The following is a 15,492-nucleotide window of genomic DNA, read 5'->3' on the forward strand; positions in this document are numbered from 1 at the left end:
AGACTGGAAACTGGATATAGAACGGATCATTATTATAGCCAGAATGAAGAAAATCCATTTAGAGTGGCTAGACTAGGCAGTCTCGTTCTCTCTCTCTCTTTCTTTCTCTCCCTCTCTCCCACTCTTAATCGTGAAGTGTGCCCGCTCTAAAGGCGGGGTTCACGATAGATTGTCTGGTGTTGGTGTGAAGAGTGAAAGAGCGAGAGCGAGACAGATGGGGACATGTAAAATATTCTAAAATTCGAATAAAATAGAGCACCCAATGCTCTAGTCAGTCTAGACAGTCGATAAACGGAGTGTAGAAATTAACATTAGAAAATATCTCTAGGATTAACCATCTTTCATGACAAGTGCTGGAAAAATTGACAGAAATCGCGGAAAGATATCCCTTAGTCACTTTTCCGTATTCTGACTGAGTACCAGGTACTCCCGCGAAATTCAGCGAAATTGAACACGCCCGATCGTCTGCCCTTTGAAAAGTGATTTCGGAAGACCCCGCCAAAAAAAGCCCGCCCGAATTCCACCTGATCCAACGGTCCACCTGATGCGCCGATCCACCCATCAGTCGGTGGATCCACATGAGTAAACCAAACAAAACAGAACAAGATTTTCCAAAAAAAGAAAAACAAAACAAAAGAGAGCTTCGAGTAAGACCAAAAATAAAACCGTATATCGAGAGATCAAGATCTGAGATCCATCCGCCAGCCAGTGGGCTCCTCAGTAAACGTTGGAGAGTCGTACGGATCGGTTCACGGATCACCGGGTCGGTTCTTTGCGCGCAGATTCGTCGTCGGGCAGTGTTTTGTTTTTGTTTTTTTTGGTTTTGATTTTGATTTTCTGTTGCTGTTGGAAGGAGAGGGTGGTGGAAACACAGCATGGAAAGGAAAATTGAAAAACTAAACAGATTTTCCCATTGCGATTGAGATTGCACATACTCATACTCGGGTTACCCCGTGCGTACGTGTACGTGTTTTGGTAATCATCATTAGGGCAGCACTTATATCCATATCCACACCCATTCTCCATTCAATCGAACTTCATAATTGCACGGAAATGTTATGTAGTCTCCCCGTCGTACGAGTGTAGGCAGCGAGAAAGAACCACTCGAAAGAGTAGCTCTCTTGAGGCGTGTGTCCGCGTTATTTGGATGCCCCCTCCCGGCGTACGAAAATAGTTTTCCATGGAGTCGCCTCTCCGCTCCACGCCTCTGCCTCTGCCTCAGCCTCAGCCTCAGCCTCTCTCGCTATATCTCTCTCTGTCTCTCTCTTTCCGCTCATCTTCGGCCTTGCCCCCCAACAGAGCCAACAGACCCAACAACCCACATAAATAAATATTTATTTAGACAAATAATCGAGCGTCTCCGTCTCCGTCTACGTCTGCTTCTGCGGTTTCTTGTCCTTAATTTGGTTTTCTTTCTCGATTTCGTTTTCGTTTCTTTTCCACGCATAATTTATGATCAGCCAAGCGATAAATTAGGCCAAGAGGAGGGTCCAAGCGGTCCAATCGCGTAGCCATGTCGGGTAGACGGGCCCAATCTCTGCCGGCGCACATGGTGGAGCCGGCAAAACCCGAACGCGGACGCTGTGTGGCGGCCATCTGTTTCTCATGGAAGATCATCACCTGCATTGTGTCGCATGTCCTGCTCGTCCTCCTGGTGGTCTCCTACTGCGTCGGAGGCGCGTATCTCTTCCAGCACTTGGAGCGACCACATGAACTGGAGGTACAGCCATTCTATACAAAATCTTGGTTCCCCTGATATCTAATCCCTCCTTCCTTCAGGTCAAGCGCGACATTCAGAACCTTCGCTTCAATCTCACGGAGAACATTTGGCTCTTGTCGGACGATGCCCTGGTCTTGAGGGAAAGCGACTGGATGGCGAATGTGAGCAAACATCTGGCCAATTTCGAGAAGCAGATCCTCACGGCCATCAAGGCGGATGGCTGGGACGGGGACGAGGATCTGCGCAAGTCGCAATGGACCTTTGCCGGCTCCCTCTTCTACTCGATCATTGTGATCACTACGATAGGTGGGTCTCGGGCTCTTCGCTCTAATGATTTATTCGATTCGATTCGTTTCTAGGTCTAGGAACTATAACTAAGCAAAAAAAATAGTAGGGACAGTGGGGTTCTATTTACAACTGACGGGCGGGGTGGGAGTACGTCTAAGGGATCTCCTGATCCTGGATCGTGGGTCCTGGATCCTAGATCTTCTTGCTTAGCTTATCGTTCACGTTCCTGGGCGCCGCATCCACACTCTTGGCGCTCTTGCCTTCGGCCACCACCGGTGGGGACGACTTTTCATCAAAGCCAAAGTTTCCGCCTCCATAGGGACCTCCTCCTGCCCCTCCGATGCCCAGCTGTCCGAGACCCAGTCCTCCGGCCAGACCATAGCCCTCTGTGTACTGCGGTCCGCCGCCGCCAAACTGATTCGAGGGATACTGCTGTCCCCCGTTGCCAGGGAACTGACCTGAAAACTGATTGCCGTTGAAATCTCCTCCTGGGTAGGATCCCCCGAAGGGATATTGTCCGCCCGAGCCAGGGAATTGGCTAGCGCCAGGGAACTGCTGTGCAACGCCAGAGAACTGTCCGCCGCTTGGGAATTGCTGTCCCACGCCAGAGAACTGCCCGACGCCCAGGCCGTTGCTGGGGTAGCCGCCAAAGGCTCCTCCTAGACTGCCACCTGGATAGCCCGCTCCAGAAGCTCCTGGATAGCCCTGGAGTCCTGCACCTGATGCTCCGCCATAGATTCCGCCCGGATACCCTCCAATGCCGTTCTGGGCTCCGTTGAATCCCCCATAGCCCGGCTGGTAGGGAGACGGATACAAGGGCTGCCGTCCAATGATTCCAGTGGGTCCTCCCGGTCCAACAAGAACTCCCGGACTGCCGCCATATCCTCCAGAGAGTCCCGATCCGCCAAATTGGCCCGCATTCGGCTGTCCCCCGTACGGATTGTACTGCCGCGTGCCCACATTGGGAGTAGTGGTGTCCTGGGATGCCCGGTTGGGATCCACCGCATCCGCATAGTCCTCGATCTCATCGTTCTCGGGCTCTCCAGGCAACGGTCTGCGCGTGGTGGGCTCTCGTCTCAGCTTGTTGTCGTACGAATTCCTTATGGCGGCGCTTCTACTCCTGCCGATGTCGCCTCCTCCGTCGCGAAAGGATCGCTGCTGTCGGTTGTAGGAGCGCCACACCCACTGGTCCCGGTCTCCATCGGACAGCGATGAGGATTTTCCGGCCACAGATCCCACCAGCAGCACCAGGCCCAGAGCCAAAACTAAGCAATCACTTCGCATGGTTTTCGATTTGTTCTCTCTATTGTTTTTTCTGAACCGTATTTTGCGTCTTGTTCGCCACGAGATGCCCCAACAGAATGATTCGGTTATGCCACCGACGCATGCTACTTATATAACAAACAGCCAGAGAACGAGCCACAACACCAGCACAACCAGCGGTGATGGAAACATGGAACGATGGCTCGCCCGATGGTGACGACGCACAAAAACCCAGTCAACCGGCGAGGGCACCGCCATCCGACAGGCAGCAGGTGGGTACGAAGCCAATGAATCAACGCAAACATTGGAGCAGCAGCAGACACAGACGTTCGTCGTGCCAGACACTGCCGCCGCACAGATCTTTTTGGTATCGTCTCGTATTTGTATCGCTTCGTATCGTTATGGTATGGTATGGTATGGTATGGATCGTTGATTCACCTGAAGCGAAACCGCAAAGAAGCGTGGCACGATCGACGGCCTGGCCGGAGGAACGCCCAGGAACTGCTGCAATCGGACAACCGATTATGTCCATTCATTGATCACGTTGAAATCACATCAATCGCAACCGAACGATCGTCAATCATTTGGCAATTGCTCACATTAATTGATGTCACGGCATCAATTGGCTTTTCATCCAAAAAACAAAGTTTTCCTGGAAACCACAATGACTCGGCATGCTCCCAAAAGAGCCTCCCAAGGCTCCTCTCCTCTCATTATAGTGGAGCAGAGCAGAGCAGGGCAACCCCCGCCCCCTGCTGCCTTGATCACAGATAGCAGAGATGGCACCCCCGCTAGTCCCATGATCACAAAAGTCATAGGTCAAAAAATCATCTCTGACTGTGTAGCCGCCACAGTTTGTTGCACACGTGAATGACCTCTAAAAACGGGGTTCCATTCCCCATTCCATTGGGGCAGGTGCACAGGGCGCAGGGTGGAGTGTGGAGCGTGTCAAATGAAATCAAAAGTGGAATTACGACTGTAGTCAAAACAACGGCAAGGTCAAACGCGACTGACCGACCAAACGACCGATCGTGATGAGAGTTTACACTGGCGAAAAAAACCTCTTTCTATAGAAGCTCTCTAGAAGATATAGTGGTACCATCGGACAAGGGTTCTGCAAGAATGGTAGGAGATCTGGAAATTATGAATTGAGCTTAAGCTTTTAGCTGCTATAATATGATATATGATAAGTAAATAGAGATTAGATAGATATATAGATACGAGTAGAAAGATAGATCCTTAACAGGAAGTCTTTACAGTACAACCTTTTAAGTCTTTTTATGGGATTTGTACACAAATCATCTCTCCAGAAATAGTTTATCAATAGTTTTCCAATTACATCTATAAGATCTTAGTAGAAGAATCCTTAGTTATACAAGATAATATTAAAAAAAGAAAGAAAGTTTAGTTGGAGTATCTTTTATTTACAAACTTAAAAGCTGCTGCACGCATATTTTTCTTCGAGTGTAGCTCGTTGTTTAGAATTTAATGATGGGAATTTTTGGGTTTTATTTGCTTTTTATATGGTTTTTTTGTATTTGTGCTTTTTGCACAATTTCCCGATATGGATTTATGCTCTTTCGGCTTTCTGGCCAGATTTAAACTCTAGGGTTTACTGACCCACACGCCCATTCCCATTCCCATTCCCATTCCTATTAAGCATACCAGATAGTCGCAGTGGTAGTCGTAGCCGTAGAATTCTATAGAGATAATCGCATTTCCGTAAATGCCAAAAGCGGCGGCAGACTTGAAATGCCATTTGCGGTAATGGTGTTGGTGGTTTTTTGGGGAGCGACAAGTACACCCTGAGATTAGACCCGAGAGACCTCATTAGCATTTCAAGAACTTTTGGTGTTCGAAAGAGTTGAAGGTAAGACACGGGCAAGACGCACAAACAAAAGACACTCCCCGTTCGGAATCGGTTTCCATGTTTAAGTACGAGTATCTTCTAATACATGCTTTTTACTGTACTCTTTTTTCACAGGCTATGGCCACATATCACCGCGCACCGACTGGGGCAAGGTGACAACGATTTTCTATGCCATCGTCGGCATCCCGCTGATGCTCATCTGCCTGTCCAACATTGGAGATGTGATGGCCACGTCATTCCGGTGAGCCTCTGCGCGCTGACATCTCCACAGTTGCGTGACTCCGCCGCTAATGACTCCACTCCACACCACTTCTCTCTTTCATAGTTTTCTCTACTGGCGCATCTGCTGCTATGTGTGCACGCGGACGGCCAAGCGGCCGAGGAATGCCCGCTCCAGGCAGCGGTCGGTGAGGGGACAGCGGTATGCCCGCTCCCAGCCGCCACCCTCGTTCCGGCGATCCATGAAGATGACACAGCGATCGGGCAATGACTCCGGGTTCGGTCCCTCCATGGGGCATGCCCATTCCGATCCGGAACTGCGCACCATGGGGCGGGGCGTCGGCGGTGGCTACGATGATAGGGAGTTTGGCCACCGCAGCAGTGGAGGACGCAATCGCCGCCAGCAGCAGATTGCGGCACAGCCTCGCCAGCAGCGGCACAACATCTACGGGGATGAGTACGAGATGCAGACGCAGACTCTGAATCGCGGCAATCGCTACAGCAGCCGCCAGAGGCAGAGAGATCGCATGCGGGATCGGCATACGGTGGAGCGGGAGCGCTATCGGCACGATTTTGATGCGGGATCCATGGAGGATTTCAGTGACCTACAGCCGCCGGCAAAGAGGGCCGCCAGTGTCCGTTCTGTCCGCTCGCCCCAGCATCAGGAGTCCAAGGCCTCGCGGGAGCTGCACCGCCTGCATTCTGCCCCAGGACGCGGGGCCCGAGCCAAGTCCGTGGACCCGCGGCACGTCTCCTCGCAGCACTACGAAGATGTGGACGAGGATGTGGTGCGCAAGACTCCGATTATACCCAACCGATACGCCCTGGATGACTTCGGAGGAGGATCTGGCCACCAGCGGACCACCAGGAATGCAGCGCCACGGAGTCAATCAATGCCCCGATCCGCACACCAGCGACAACGACAGAGGGATCGCGAGAGGGAGCGTTCTCCGCAGCCTCCTCGGAACGCAGGTCGTCGCGCTGGCAGCCTGGGACGTCAATCCACACGCTATGGCAACCACTTGGAGCTCCCCGACTACGATGCTCCGCCACAGGGGTCCTCAAGGGATCATCGCAGGGACCGACGAGGACGCTCTCCGCGCAGCTACGAGGATTATGTGGAGGAGAGCTTCGATGAGGTGTCCCTGTGCGACGGCGGCCACTACGAGGACTATCCCCCCGTCCATAGCAAGTCCAGGAGTCGCGAGCCGCGACGGAATCATCGTCGGAGAGAGCGGGCCGAGCGTCTGCCTCCCTCGCCACGTATCATGTCGCCCATGGGTTTCCCTGTGCAGCGGCAGATCCGACGTCGCCCCAGCTACGAATACGACGAGGACGACTCCATGTATGGGGAGGACTATGGGGACTATGGCGATCTCCTGCCCAAGGACCGTCCTGTGCCCATCTGGCTGTGCGTCTTCCTGGTCGTCAGCTACATCCTGGGAGGCGCCGCCCTGTTTGCCTACTGGGAGAACTGGTCCTTTCTGGACTCGGCCTACTTCTGCTTCATCACGCTGACGACAATCGGTAGGATATTCCAGAGGTACTTTCAGAGATCTTTTGTGCTGATTCTGTTCATGTTTCTCTCTAGGATTTGGCGACTTTGTGCCTGCCAAGGGCGTCAAGGATGAGTCGGAGCAGTCCATTGCCTATTGCTCGTTGTATCTGCTCTTTGGCATTGCTCTCCTGGCCATGAGCTTCAATTTGGTCCAGGAGGAGTTCATAGCGAATGTTAAGGAGGTGGCACGTCGTCTGGGGATCCTCAAAGATGACGATGAGGACGACCGCGATGAGGAGTAGGGGGGTTTACTCTTAAAACTATAGTATTGAACACTAGAGAGCTGCATGCAAACGAAGGCGTTTCATTCGAAACATCTACTATGGATTCATGCAGGTCTCTTAACTTAAACACCTTTCATAGGATTTTGTACACTCTTCATAGGATATACCTCTTGCATCTTCGATTAGAGCTTAAATTATAAAGTAAATGAAGTTTCCTTAAGATTACAGTTTACACTGAACGGAAAAGTCAACTCAAAGGGAACCCTAAAGATCGTCAACAAGTAGATTCTCTTAGTTTACATAAGTTTTCACACGAATATTCAGATTAAAGTGCGTCCCCGAACGGGTTTCCCCGATTATACACATCACTACGCTTAAACTGTCCGGCCAAACCCTTCTTTCTTGAAACTCGCATTGAAGTCTCAAGAAATTAACTCAAAGTTGAACTCTCAAGGTCGCAGTCAAGACGTTTCCTTAAATATACACAACTTATTAAGCGAATATTCGAGTTTAAAGTGGTCTGCCCAAGGTCCAAGGCAAGGGGGTTTGCTTAGCATTAAGTTTATTTAATTATTAAATTGTGCAGCATACAGAAGAAGAAAAAAAACAAAAGAATCTCCAGGGAATTGCCGGGGAATGAAAGGTGAGTGGAGTACTGGGGCAAGTAGCAGATGTAGATATAGATAGAGATATATGTGTGCCATCGATCCCCCGATCGATTCAGGACACGTTCTCTTTGTTGTGCTGAAAAAAGTGAGAGTATTCGGATTATTTATGTTTATTCAATCATTAGCAATGACTGCTTACTCTCTTAAAGGCTGGAGATCCACGCGGCGATGATTTTCTGGGAGTCAGGGAGCGGGACAGTGAGCCAGACACTGGCGGCTTCAAAGCATTCGAGTTCATGCTGCGTGTGGTACCGCAGCCGCGTTTCATGTTGATGCCAGTCACAGTGCCCTCGATGGGAGTTGAATTCATGAGGGTCTCCGTTTCGGAGAGCTCCTGAACGGAGTGCAGAGAGTCCTCCTGCTCACCCTCGCTGCACTAAAAGGATACAAGATTAAGGAAACTAGCTTAGACGAGGGGTTTCATTAGCTTTCTACCTCATCTATGGTGGCTGTGGTATCCAAATCCGACCAATCGTGCTCTTGACGGTAACGCCTCACAATGTCCTGATGGGGGGACGTGGCCACCAGCGAACGTGGATACACGAAATCTCGCTTCGAGGGGGTTGTTCCCGTAGGGGCATAGGTCTTCAGTTCGTTCTGCTGGAAGCGGATGACGTCCTGCTCGCAAATCTGCAGCTGTTGGCGCTGCAAGGTCTCATGTTCTGTCGTTTGTTGCTGTAGCTGCTCCACAAGGTCGCCGGCAACAGTAGAGTGCCCAATGAACCGCTGGCGTTCCTCTCTCTCCACCTGCAGCCTCTCCTCGCATACGTTCTCCAGTTCCTTTAGCTGTTTCTCTTTGAGAGTCTCCCGCTCCTTGCCATTGTCTAGGCACATGGCCTTCACGTTCTGAAGGTTATTGCGACACGCCAAGACATTCAAATCCGTGTGTTTGACGAACTCCTGGCAGAGATTCGTCATGTGGGCCTGCAGCATCGAGCACTTGGCCACGCCCAAGTCCACGCACCGCATGCCGCTTGCCATTTGGGCGGAGAGTTCTGCTTGGGCCGCCTGCGAGGCGGCGGATCCTTCTATCTGGTAGGCCTGCACACTGGCCTTCGTCTTTTCCACATTTCTGCTCTTTTGCAGGCGATTCTCCTCCATTTGCAAGAGGCGTTCGGACATGCTGTGGCTGTTCTTGGCCCTCAGTTCCTTGAACTGCTCCAATTGCATCATCAGCGACTCGATCAGGGCCTCCTCCTGGTGGGCCAGTGCCCGCTCGTTGGCCACCTCCGCCTGCAGCTGCTGCAGATTCTCCGCATCGGGCAGAGAAAGTTCGCTGAGGAGCTCCAGCTGCCGCTGCACCTCCGTCACATGTTTCTCCAACGACTCTGCACTGTTTGCAATGATGCTGGAGAACCGCTGCTGCATGGACTCCAGCATGGCCTTGTGGCTGTGGTTGTTCTCCTCCAGCTCCAGCACCTGCAGATGGATATCCTCCCGCAACTGCCTCTCCCTCTGCTGCAGTTGATCCAGCAACGCCTCGACCAACATTGTCGTATACCCATCGCAGTTCTCCGATATATCCGCCACTAGCTTCGCCTGCAGCTGCTCCTGATCCTTCAGCGATTGGCTGCAGATCACCTTGAGCATTTCGATGCTTTTGCTGGCATTCACAGTCAAGCGTTGCACCACGCTATTGGAGTTTTCTAGGCAATGCAAAAACAGAAACAGAACAGAACAGAAATAAGGTGAAAACTGGCACAGGGAGAGCTTTTGGTCGTGGCTCACCCAATTCCTGGCTCAGATGCTGCTTGGAGGCCGCCTGCTGCTCCAAATAGAGACTTAGGCTGCCGCCAATCACCTCCAGATTGTCCTGCATGCGATCCTTGAACTGATCGCAGGCACTGCGTATCTTTTCATCGGTGTCCCTTCGCCGTTCGATGGTGCCATGAAGCTGCTCCGTTTCATTGGTGGCCAGATCTGCCACGGCCAGGATTTTGTGTGCCTGCGTCGTGAGCGTCTCCTCCGTTTTCATGTGCGAGACCACCAGCTGTTTCTTCTCCTTGTAGCGGCGCTTGGTCTTCGTGAGGACCTTCTTTGTCAGCAGCAGACTCCCCTTGGTGTCGGTTAGGTGCTGCTCTGTTTTCTTCAGCTCCTGGGTCTTCTCCATGAGAGTCACGCTAATTTCGTGGAAGGACTTCTCCTTCGACTGCAGCTCATCTTTGAGGGCCTTCAGCAGCAACATCTTCTCGTTGAGCTCTCGATTCTGCGAGTCCATTTTCATGGTCATCTCCCCGTAGGTCTCCTCCGCCAGATAGATGCCATTCTTGTCTCGCGCTGCGAGGAGATCTCGCTTCAGTTTGTCAATCTCCTCGGTGTACTCCTTGAGGACCGTCTTCTTGGTTAGCTTCTGATTGACTTCTGGCTTATTCTGGATATTCTTCGCCCGATGCGCGTACTCCAGCGTGCTGAGTGTTTCGTCAATATCCTTGTGCCCTGGCGAGATGGTGGCAATGATCGAGGTCTTTGTCCGGCCGCCCAGCGACTCCTGCAGCAGGCGCGTCAGCTTCGATTCGCGGTACGGGACATGGGGGGCCCGATCCACCAGAGCGGTGATCACACGGCCCAGCGTCAGGAGGCTCTGGTTAATGTTGACCGTCTCGCGCACGCGTATCCCCTTCTCGTTGCCCGCCTTGGAGACGTTCTCGCTGCCCGCCAGATCCACCAGATTGAGTTTTCCGATCTTCAGCATATCCTCGCCATCGATGCCGTTCTCACGAATGTGCACCACTATGGAGAAGACGGTGTGGCTGCGCGAGGACTGCGCGTTCATCAGGGTGGTCGCGGTCTTGCGTCGCTCCTTGCCCTTCTCCAGGAGCTTGTAGACATCGTCCTTGCTCTGGACAGTGATCTCCTCGAGGCCCTGGATGATCACCGAACCCTTCTTTGTGCTGTCGTCGAAGATGCGTATCTTTGTGGAGTCATCGGTGGAGAGGAGGTCGCACAGCTCCTCGTTGTACAGCTCCAGGTAGGAGATGCGCATCGTAAACTCAACTTCCATCATGCGGAGTTCGTCGAAAAGGTGACTCAAGGCACGCGGTATGATGCCCACATCAGAGTCCTACAAAAGGGCAAAAAGGCAAAGACAAAAGGCAGGTAGAGCAGCAATTAATTTTTGAACCGCCTCCCTCGCCCAATTCTAGGAATTAGAAAACTGGTTCCTCTCTACTCACATCTTCCCAAGAGGACTTCAACTCCGCGGTCTCATTCCCCACCATCGTGTGCGTCTTGCCAGTGCCCGTCTGTCCGTACGCGAACACCGTGCAATTGTAGCCGCTTAGCACCTCTTCGATCAGGGGCGACACCACCACCGCATAGACATCGCATTGCTTGGACTCGGGGCCGAAGCTCCGATCAAACGTGAACTTCTTCGTCAACTTCGAGTCGAGGGTGTGGCGTGTGAGGATCTCGCGTGGATTGAGCACATCAACAACCTCTGCGGAGCGTATGCATCGCTCGCGTGCATTCAGCGGCCTGCAGGGATGGAAATCGTACTTATTGGGCGATCTACCACCCGTAGATGGGGCACTCACCTAACGCGCACATAGACCTGAATGTTTTGATTCGATTTGCGTGCCTGCTGCTGAAGTTGCAGGCGTATGTTGTTCGATGTGTCCATTTTACAGCACAAAACTCAAAATTCACTTTTTAGCGCGTAAAAATGATGCCACAATGATGATATGGTGTGCGTGTGTGTGCTTTTGTGAAACTTTTGTTTCCAGCACTTGGAAATGTACACGTTTAGTCTGGTCAACTTTTTAACAGCTAAATAAAGCCTTGAAAGACCTTAAAATCCAATGAAATTCCTCAGCAAGATGTAGCACCGACGCCGCGTCGTCCGTTCAATTCAAAATGATGCGCATAACAGTGTGACCCGTTATCGTAAAAATATACCGTCCGACCCTCAGAAATATACTAAAATATACCGAAAATATACTGACGAACTCAAGTTCTGTCTGATTGATATATATATATTTTCTACAAGATATTATAATTTTAGAGCCTCTCTTGTATGGGATCCTTTATAAAAGAGGGTACAAAACAAACGGTCAAAGCGTGAAACGTAAGTGTGAACGCAGAGAGCAAATCCCCAGACACGTCGTTTAATACCATCGACTGGATACGATTGGTGCGCGCCAACGATAAATTGTTTGAAAGTGATTGAGTGATAAATTGATAAAATACCGAAATAAGTTAAGAATATATAAAATACTTATAACACAAAATCACAGACGTATTTTTATAATTTGTTACATTTTGTGGAAAAGATATAGTCGATATATCGATGGTTTCAAAAATCGAATGGTTTGCAGCCCTAGAGCGATGCCAACCCGCTTAGAATTCTTCTGCACTGCCGAGCAGCCACTTTTTGACAGCCACTGCAATGACATATTCTTTTTTAAACACTTGTCACAATTTTATTCCACAACACAACAAAAAGTGTAAATTTCAATTAAATTAGTATGTAAATTAACAGCAATAACATGTCTTCCTGGAGTTCTCGGATCTTTCGCCGAAACAAGCGAAGACCGAGTGAGTTGGCAGCGTCGCAAGCACACACCAAATATACCGCGACAACAGTCACACCAATAATACCACAATAGGAATAATACCGTGTAGCGGGTCCTCTGCAGAAAAACGCGACGGCCACACAACACCACACCATACACACGTATTGGCAAAAAAAAAGAGATAAAAACAAAAAATTAGCATAAGATTATTGCACAGAATACGAACACGTAGATTAAGTATATAATTTGTGTTGTGTGTGTTGTGTTTAACTGTAAACTCTATTGACATTGTAGGCGGCCTGTCGGGGGGTGGTAGCAGGTGCAACAGGAAGAAGATAATAATAAAAGTTCTGCTGCTGCTGCATGTGTGTGCGTGTACCTCTGCCTGCAGTCGCGAGATAAATAGGAATTTCTTGGCCATACAAAACAGTAAGACACCAAAAACAGTAAGACAAAAACATTCCATAACAGCCGTAAAATGAAATAAAAATTTACTGATAAAAAATGTCTCTGCCCCACCCCACTCCACCCCACTCTCTCTCTCTCTCTCACTCTCTGTAGATCCCGAAAATCGGAATAAACCCCCTCTAATAACCGGAAGGGGAAACGAAATGGAGGACGACAATGAGGTCTACGATGACATGAACCTCTACATCACCCCCGAGAGCTTCATTGTGGAGCCGAATGGCACCGGGGAGGTATTGATTATCGGCCGCCACGACAAGGTTACGCGAGTGCAGCCAACGGGCGGACAGCTGGCGAACTTGCGGCCCACCCGCCGCATCTGCGGTGTCCTCGGCACGATTCACTTGCTCAGCTGCGACTATCTGCTGGTGGCCACCCACCGCCTGTTCGTGGGCGTGCTGAACGGTGCGATTGTGTGGCGGCTGGCCGGATACGACATTATTCCGTACATTCCGAATGCCATTCAGCGGAAGGAGAACGAGACGTATCTTCAGATGCTGCGCAAGACGCTGGACACCAAGTACTTCTACTTCTCGTACCGCTACGACCTCACCCACACGATGCAGCGGCGGCGGGAGCTGCTCGGCCAGCCCCAGCGGCTGGGCCTGCTGCAGCGTGCCGACCCGCGGTTCGTGTGGAACGGCCATGTGCTGCAGCAGTTCCACTGCGACAAGATGGAGAAGTTCCAGCTGCCACTGATCCACGGCTTCGTTTCCGTCAACCAGGTGCAGATCAACGGCCAGACCTTCTTCTGGAGTATCGTCACGCGCCGGTCCGTCCAGCGAGCGGGTACGCGCCTCTTCTGCCGCGGCATCGACGACGAGGGGCATGTGGCGAACTTTGTGGAAACGGAGCAGATCGTCGAGTTCAACGGACAACACACGAGCTTCGTCCAGACGCGCGGCAGTATGCCCTTCCACTGGCACCAGCTGCCAAATCTGCGGTACAAGCCCCGCCCAAGGTTGATCCCCGGCAAGGATCACCTGGCCGCCTGTGCCACCCACTTTCGGGATCAGGTGCAGCTCTACGGCGCCCAGGTGGCCGTCAATTTAGTGGATCAAAAGGGCGCCGAGGGCGAGCTGGAGGCAACGTTTCAGCGGCTCGTCAGGGAGTTGGCCAATCCGAATGTCAAGTACGAGGCCTTCGATTTCCATCACGAGTGCCGGAAGATGCGCTGGGATCGGCTGAACATCCTCATCGATCGGCTGGCCCACGACACGGAGAGGTTTGCCTTCTATCACAGCTTCGACGACGGCCGGCTGGTGTCTACGCAGACAGGGGTGTTCCGCACCAACTGTATCGATTGCTTGGATCGCACGAATGTCGTCCAGAGCATGCTCGCGCGACGCTCCCTCACGTCCGTCCTTCAGAAGCTGGGCGTTCTGCATGTAGGCCAGCCCGTGGAGCAGGCATCGCGTAGCTTCGAGGATCTCTTTAAGGGCGTCTGGGCGGACAATGCCGACCTCATCTCGCTGCAGTACTCCGGCACGGGTGCGCTCAAGACGGACTTTACGCGCACCGGGAAGCGGACAAAAGCGGGAGCTCTGCAGGACGGCAAGAACTCGATGATTCGGTACTACCTGAATAACTTTGCGGATGGGCAGCGGCAGGACGGGATCGATCTGTTCCTTGGCCATTATTTGATCAACGACAACGAGGGCGGGGCCCTGCCCTCGCCGCTGGAGTGGCGTCGGGGATGGCGGTTCTTTGCCTTCCCATCGGTCCTGCTGATGGCCGTGGCCATGTTCATGATCACCCTCACATATCCCGCAGAGTTCAACACGGAGAACCTCCTCTTCATGCTCTTCTGGGGCGCCATGGTCGCTGTGAGTGCCACGGGGATCCTCCACTACGGCGTGGAGTTTGTGCAATGGCCCCGGCTCCTTCCGCCGGTGGCCTTTCGCGGCGCCTGACGTTAGTGTCGTCTAGGAAGGATCTAGGCTCTAGGATCTACCTCTGCAGCAGCACACAAGACGCTTCCACGATATGGAATCCAAACACACACAAACCTCCTCCTTTTCTTCCTCCAAATCCTGTAAACACTCGTGTAAATTCCTGAAAAACGATTATTCTATCGATTCCACGCTCTGTGTTTGGTTTTCTGTTTTCTGTTGGGCTTTCCTCCTCATTTTTTCACTTTTCCACTGGCATTTAGCAATCGACTCGACTTTATGGTAGATCTTAAGGCAAGACTTTTTCTCCTCCTCCTCCTCCTCCTCCTGATCCTGTAGAAATTCTGTAGATACATTTTCGGATGGGGGATCCGATCCGTAACGGGGTGGGGTGCCGGTGCCTCCCGCTTTTTAGCTATTGTATGTTTTTTTTTTTAAGTGCAAAGTAGTTCAATCAATCAATCGATCAAGCAATCTTTTGTAGAACCATTTAACGTGACGTTGAATAAAGTATTTTACGCATTGCTAGAAAACACCTCAAGCTCAAAGTGGAGTTTGTTCTTTAAAGATGTACATGTACATATGTATATATTTGGTAGATCTTTAAGGATTCTCTGATACGTGTCACGTTTCTCCGTGGGTTCCTTTAGAGTCAGTCTAGAGTCATGGAATGTAATGTGAAGCCTGTGATATACGCGCATCATCGCTGGTCCTAATATGTGCATCATGAGAAATGAATGAGAACACCAATCTTTAAGGATTGCATATCCCAGCATATCAGGCGTAAATCTATCCATATATACGTACTCGTATG

At 51.2% G+C, this 15,492-nt stretch overlaps 4 protein-coding genes across 6 annotated transcripts; 2 read left to right on the forward strand and 2 right to left on the reverse strand.

Moving 5' to 3' along the window:
* The first annotated feature begins 772 nt into the window (after positions 1–772).
* Positions 773–7,639, forward strand: LOC6601036. 2 transcript variants are annotated; one of them, XM_026993952.1, is made up of 6 exons: positions 773–975; positions 1,461–1,720; positions 1,780–2,026; positions 5,256–5,382; positions 5,467–6,887; positions 6,952–7,639. In XM_026993952.1, the coding sequence occupies exons 2-6, from the start codon at positions 1,514–1,516 to the stop codon at positions 7,158–7,160; spliced, it is 2,211 nt and encodes a 736-aa protein (XP_026849753.1). In that variant the 5' UTR covers positions 773–975; positions 1,461–1,513; the 3' UTR covers positions 7,161–7,639. The 2 variants fall into 2 exon arrangements, with proteins under 2 accessions (XP_026849753.1, XP_026849754.1); XM_026993953.1 differs by having other exon boundaries at positions 773–963.
* On the reverse strand, positions 2,039–3,351 carry LOC6601037 (glycine-rich cell wall structural protein 1.0). Its single transcript, XM_026993954.1, has 2 exons — positions 2,625–3,351; positions 2,039–2,546 (listed from the first exon to the last, which is right to left on the reverse strand). Exons 1-2 carry the CDS (start codon positions 3,290–3,292, stop codon positions 2,201–2,203), a joined length of 1,014 nt encoding a protein of 337 aa, XP_026849755.1. The 5' UTR covers positions 3,293–3,351; the 3' UTR covers positions 2,039–2,200.
* Positions 7,386–11,636, reverse strand: LOC6601038 (kinesin-like protein Klp61F). The gene is made up of 6 exons (XM_026993951.1): positions 11,344–11,636; positions 10,984–11,284; positions 9,539–10,871; positions 8,246–9,456; positions 7,950–8,186; positions 7,386–7,886 (listed from the first exon to the last, which is right to left on the reverse strand). Exons 1-6 carry the CDS (start codon positions 11,427–11,429, stop codon positions 7,863–7,865), a joined length of 3,192 nt encoding a protein of 1,063 aa, XP_026849752.1. The 5' UTR covers positions 11,430–11,636; the 3' UTR covers positions 7,386–7,862.
* Positions 11,637–12,284: 648 nt separating this feature from the next.
* LOC6601040 (phosphatidylinositide phosphatase SAC1) lies at positions 12,285–14,869 on the forward strand. Of its 2 annotated transcripts, XM_026993884.1 has the most exons (3): positions 12,285–12,343; positions 12,616–12,750; positions 12,883–14,869. In XM_026993884.1, the coding sequence occupies exons 1-3, from the start codon at positions 12,295–12,297 to the stop codon at positions 14,697–14,699; spliced, it is 2,001 nt and encodes a 666-aa protein (XP_026849685.1). In that variant the 5' UTR covers positions 12,285–12,294; the 3' UTR covers positions 14,700–14,869. The 2 variants fall into 2 exon arrangements, with proteins under 2 accessions (XP_026849685.1, XP_002026128.2); XM_002026092.2 differs by lacking the exon at positions 12,285–12,343 and having other exon boundaries at positions 12,682–12,767.
* Positions 14,870–15,492: the final 623 nt, after the last annotated feature.

The sequence above is a fragment of the Drosophila persimilis genome, unplaced genomic scaffold (assembly GCF_003286085.1).
Source record: "Drosophila persimilis strain 14011-0111.01,24,50 unplaced genomic scaffold, DperRS2 tig00000977-arrow-arrow-pilon, whole genome shotgun sequence".
In the NCBI taxonomy this organism is placed as follows: Eukaryota; Metazoa; Arthropoda; class Insecta; order Diptera; family Drosophilidae; genus Drosophila; species Drosophila persimilis.

What these genes read in the sequence shown, in the direction of transcription:
- LOC6601036 (XM_026993952.1), top strand. Translation starts at nt 1,514, where the DNA reads ATGTCGGGTAGACGGGCCCAATCTCTGCCGGCGCACATGGTGGAGCCG. An exon ending in AGCGACCACATGAACTGGAG is followed by an intron (nt 1,721 to 1,779) that starts GTACAGCCATTC and finishes TCCTTCCTTCAG; the next exon opens with GTCAAGCGCGACATTCAGAA. An exon ending in CATCACGCTGACGACAATCG is followed by an intron (nt 6,888 to 6,951) that starts GTAGGATATTCC and finishes GTTTCTCTCTAG; the next exon opens with GATTTGGCGACTTTGTGCCT.
- LOC6601037 (XM_026993954.1), bottom strand. Translation starts at nt 3,292, where the DNA reads ATGCGAAGTGATTGCTTAGTTTTGGCTCTGGGCCTGGTGCTGCTGGTG. An exon ending in AGCAACGGCCTGGGCGTCGG is followed by an intron (nt 2,547 to 2,624) that starts GCAGTTCTCTGG and finishes CCCTGGCGCTAG; the next exon opens with CCAATTCCCTGGCTCGGGCG.
- LOC6601038 (XM_026993951.1), bottom strand. Translation starts at nt 11,429, where the DNA reads ATGGACACATCGAACAACATACGCCTGCAACTTCAGCAGCAGGCACGC. An exon ending in CCACAGCCACCATAGATGAG is followed by an intron (nt 8,187 to 8,245) that starts GTAGAAAGCTAA and finishes GTATCCTTTTAG; the next exon opens with TGCAGCGAGGGTGAGCAGGA. An exon ending in GATCTCCAGCCTTTAAGAGA is followed by an intron (nt 7,887 to 7,949) that starts GTAAGCAGTCAT and finishes CACTTTTTTCAG; the next exon opens with CACAACAAAGAGAACGTGTC.
- LOC6601040 (XM_026993884.1), top strand. Translation starts at nt 12,295, where the DNA reads ATGTCTTCCTGGAGTTCTCGGATCTTTCGCCGAAACAAGCGAAGACCG. An exon ending in CCGAAACAAGCGAAGACCGA is followed by an intron (nt 12,344 to 12,615) that starts GTGAGTTGGCAG and finishes TTGACATTGTAG; the next exon opens with GCGGCCTGTCGGGGGGTGGT. An exon ending in TTTCTTGGCCATACAAAACA is followed by an intron (nt 12,751 to 12,882) that starts GTAAGACACCAA and finishes CACTCTCTGTAG; the next exon opens with ATCCCGAAAATCGGAATAAA.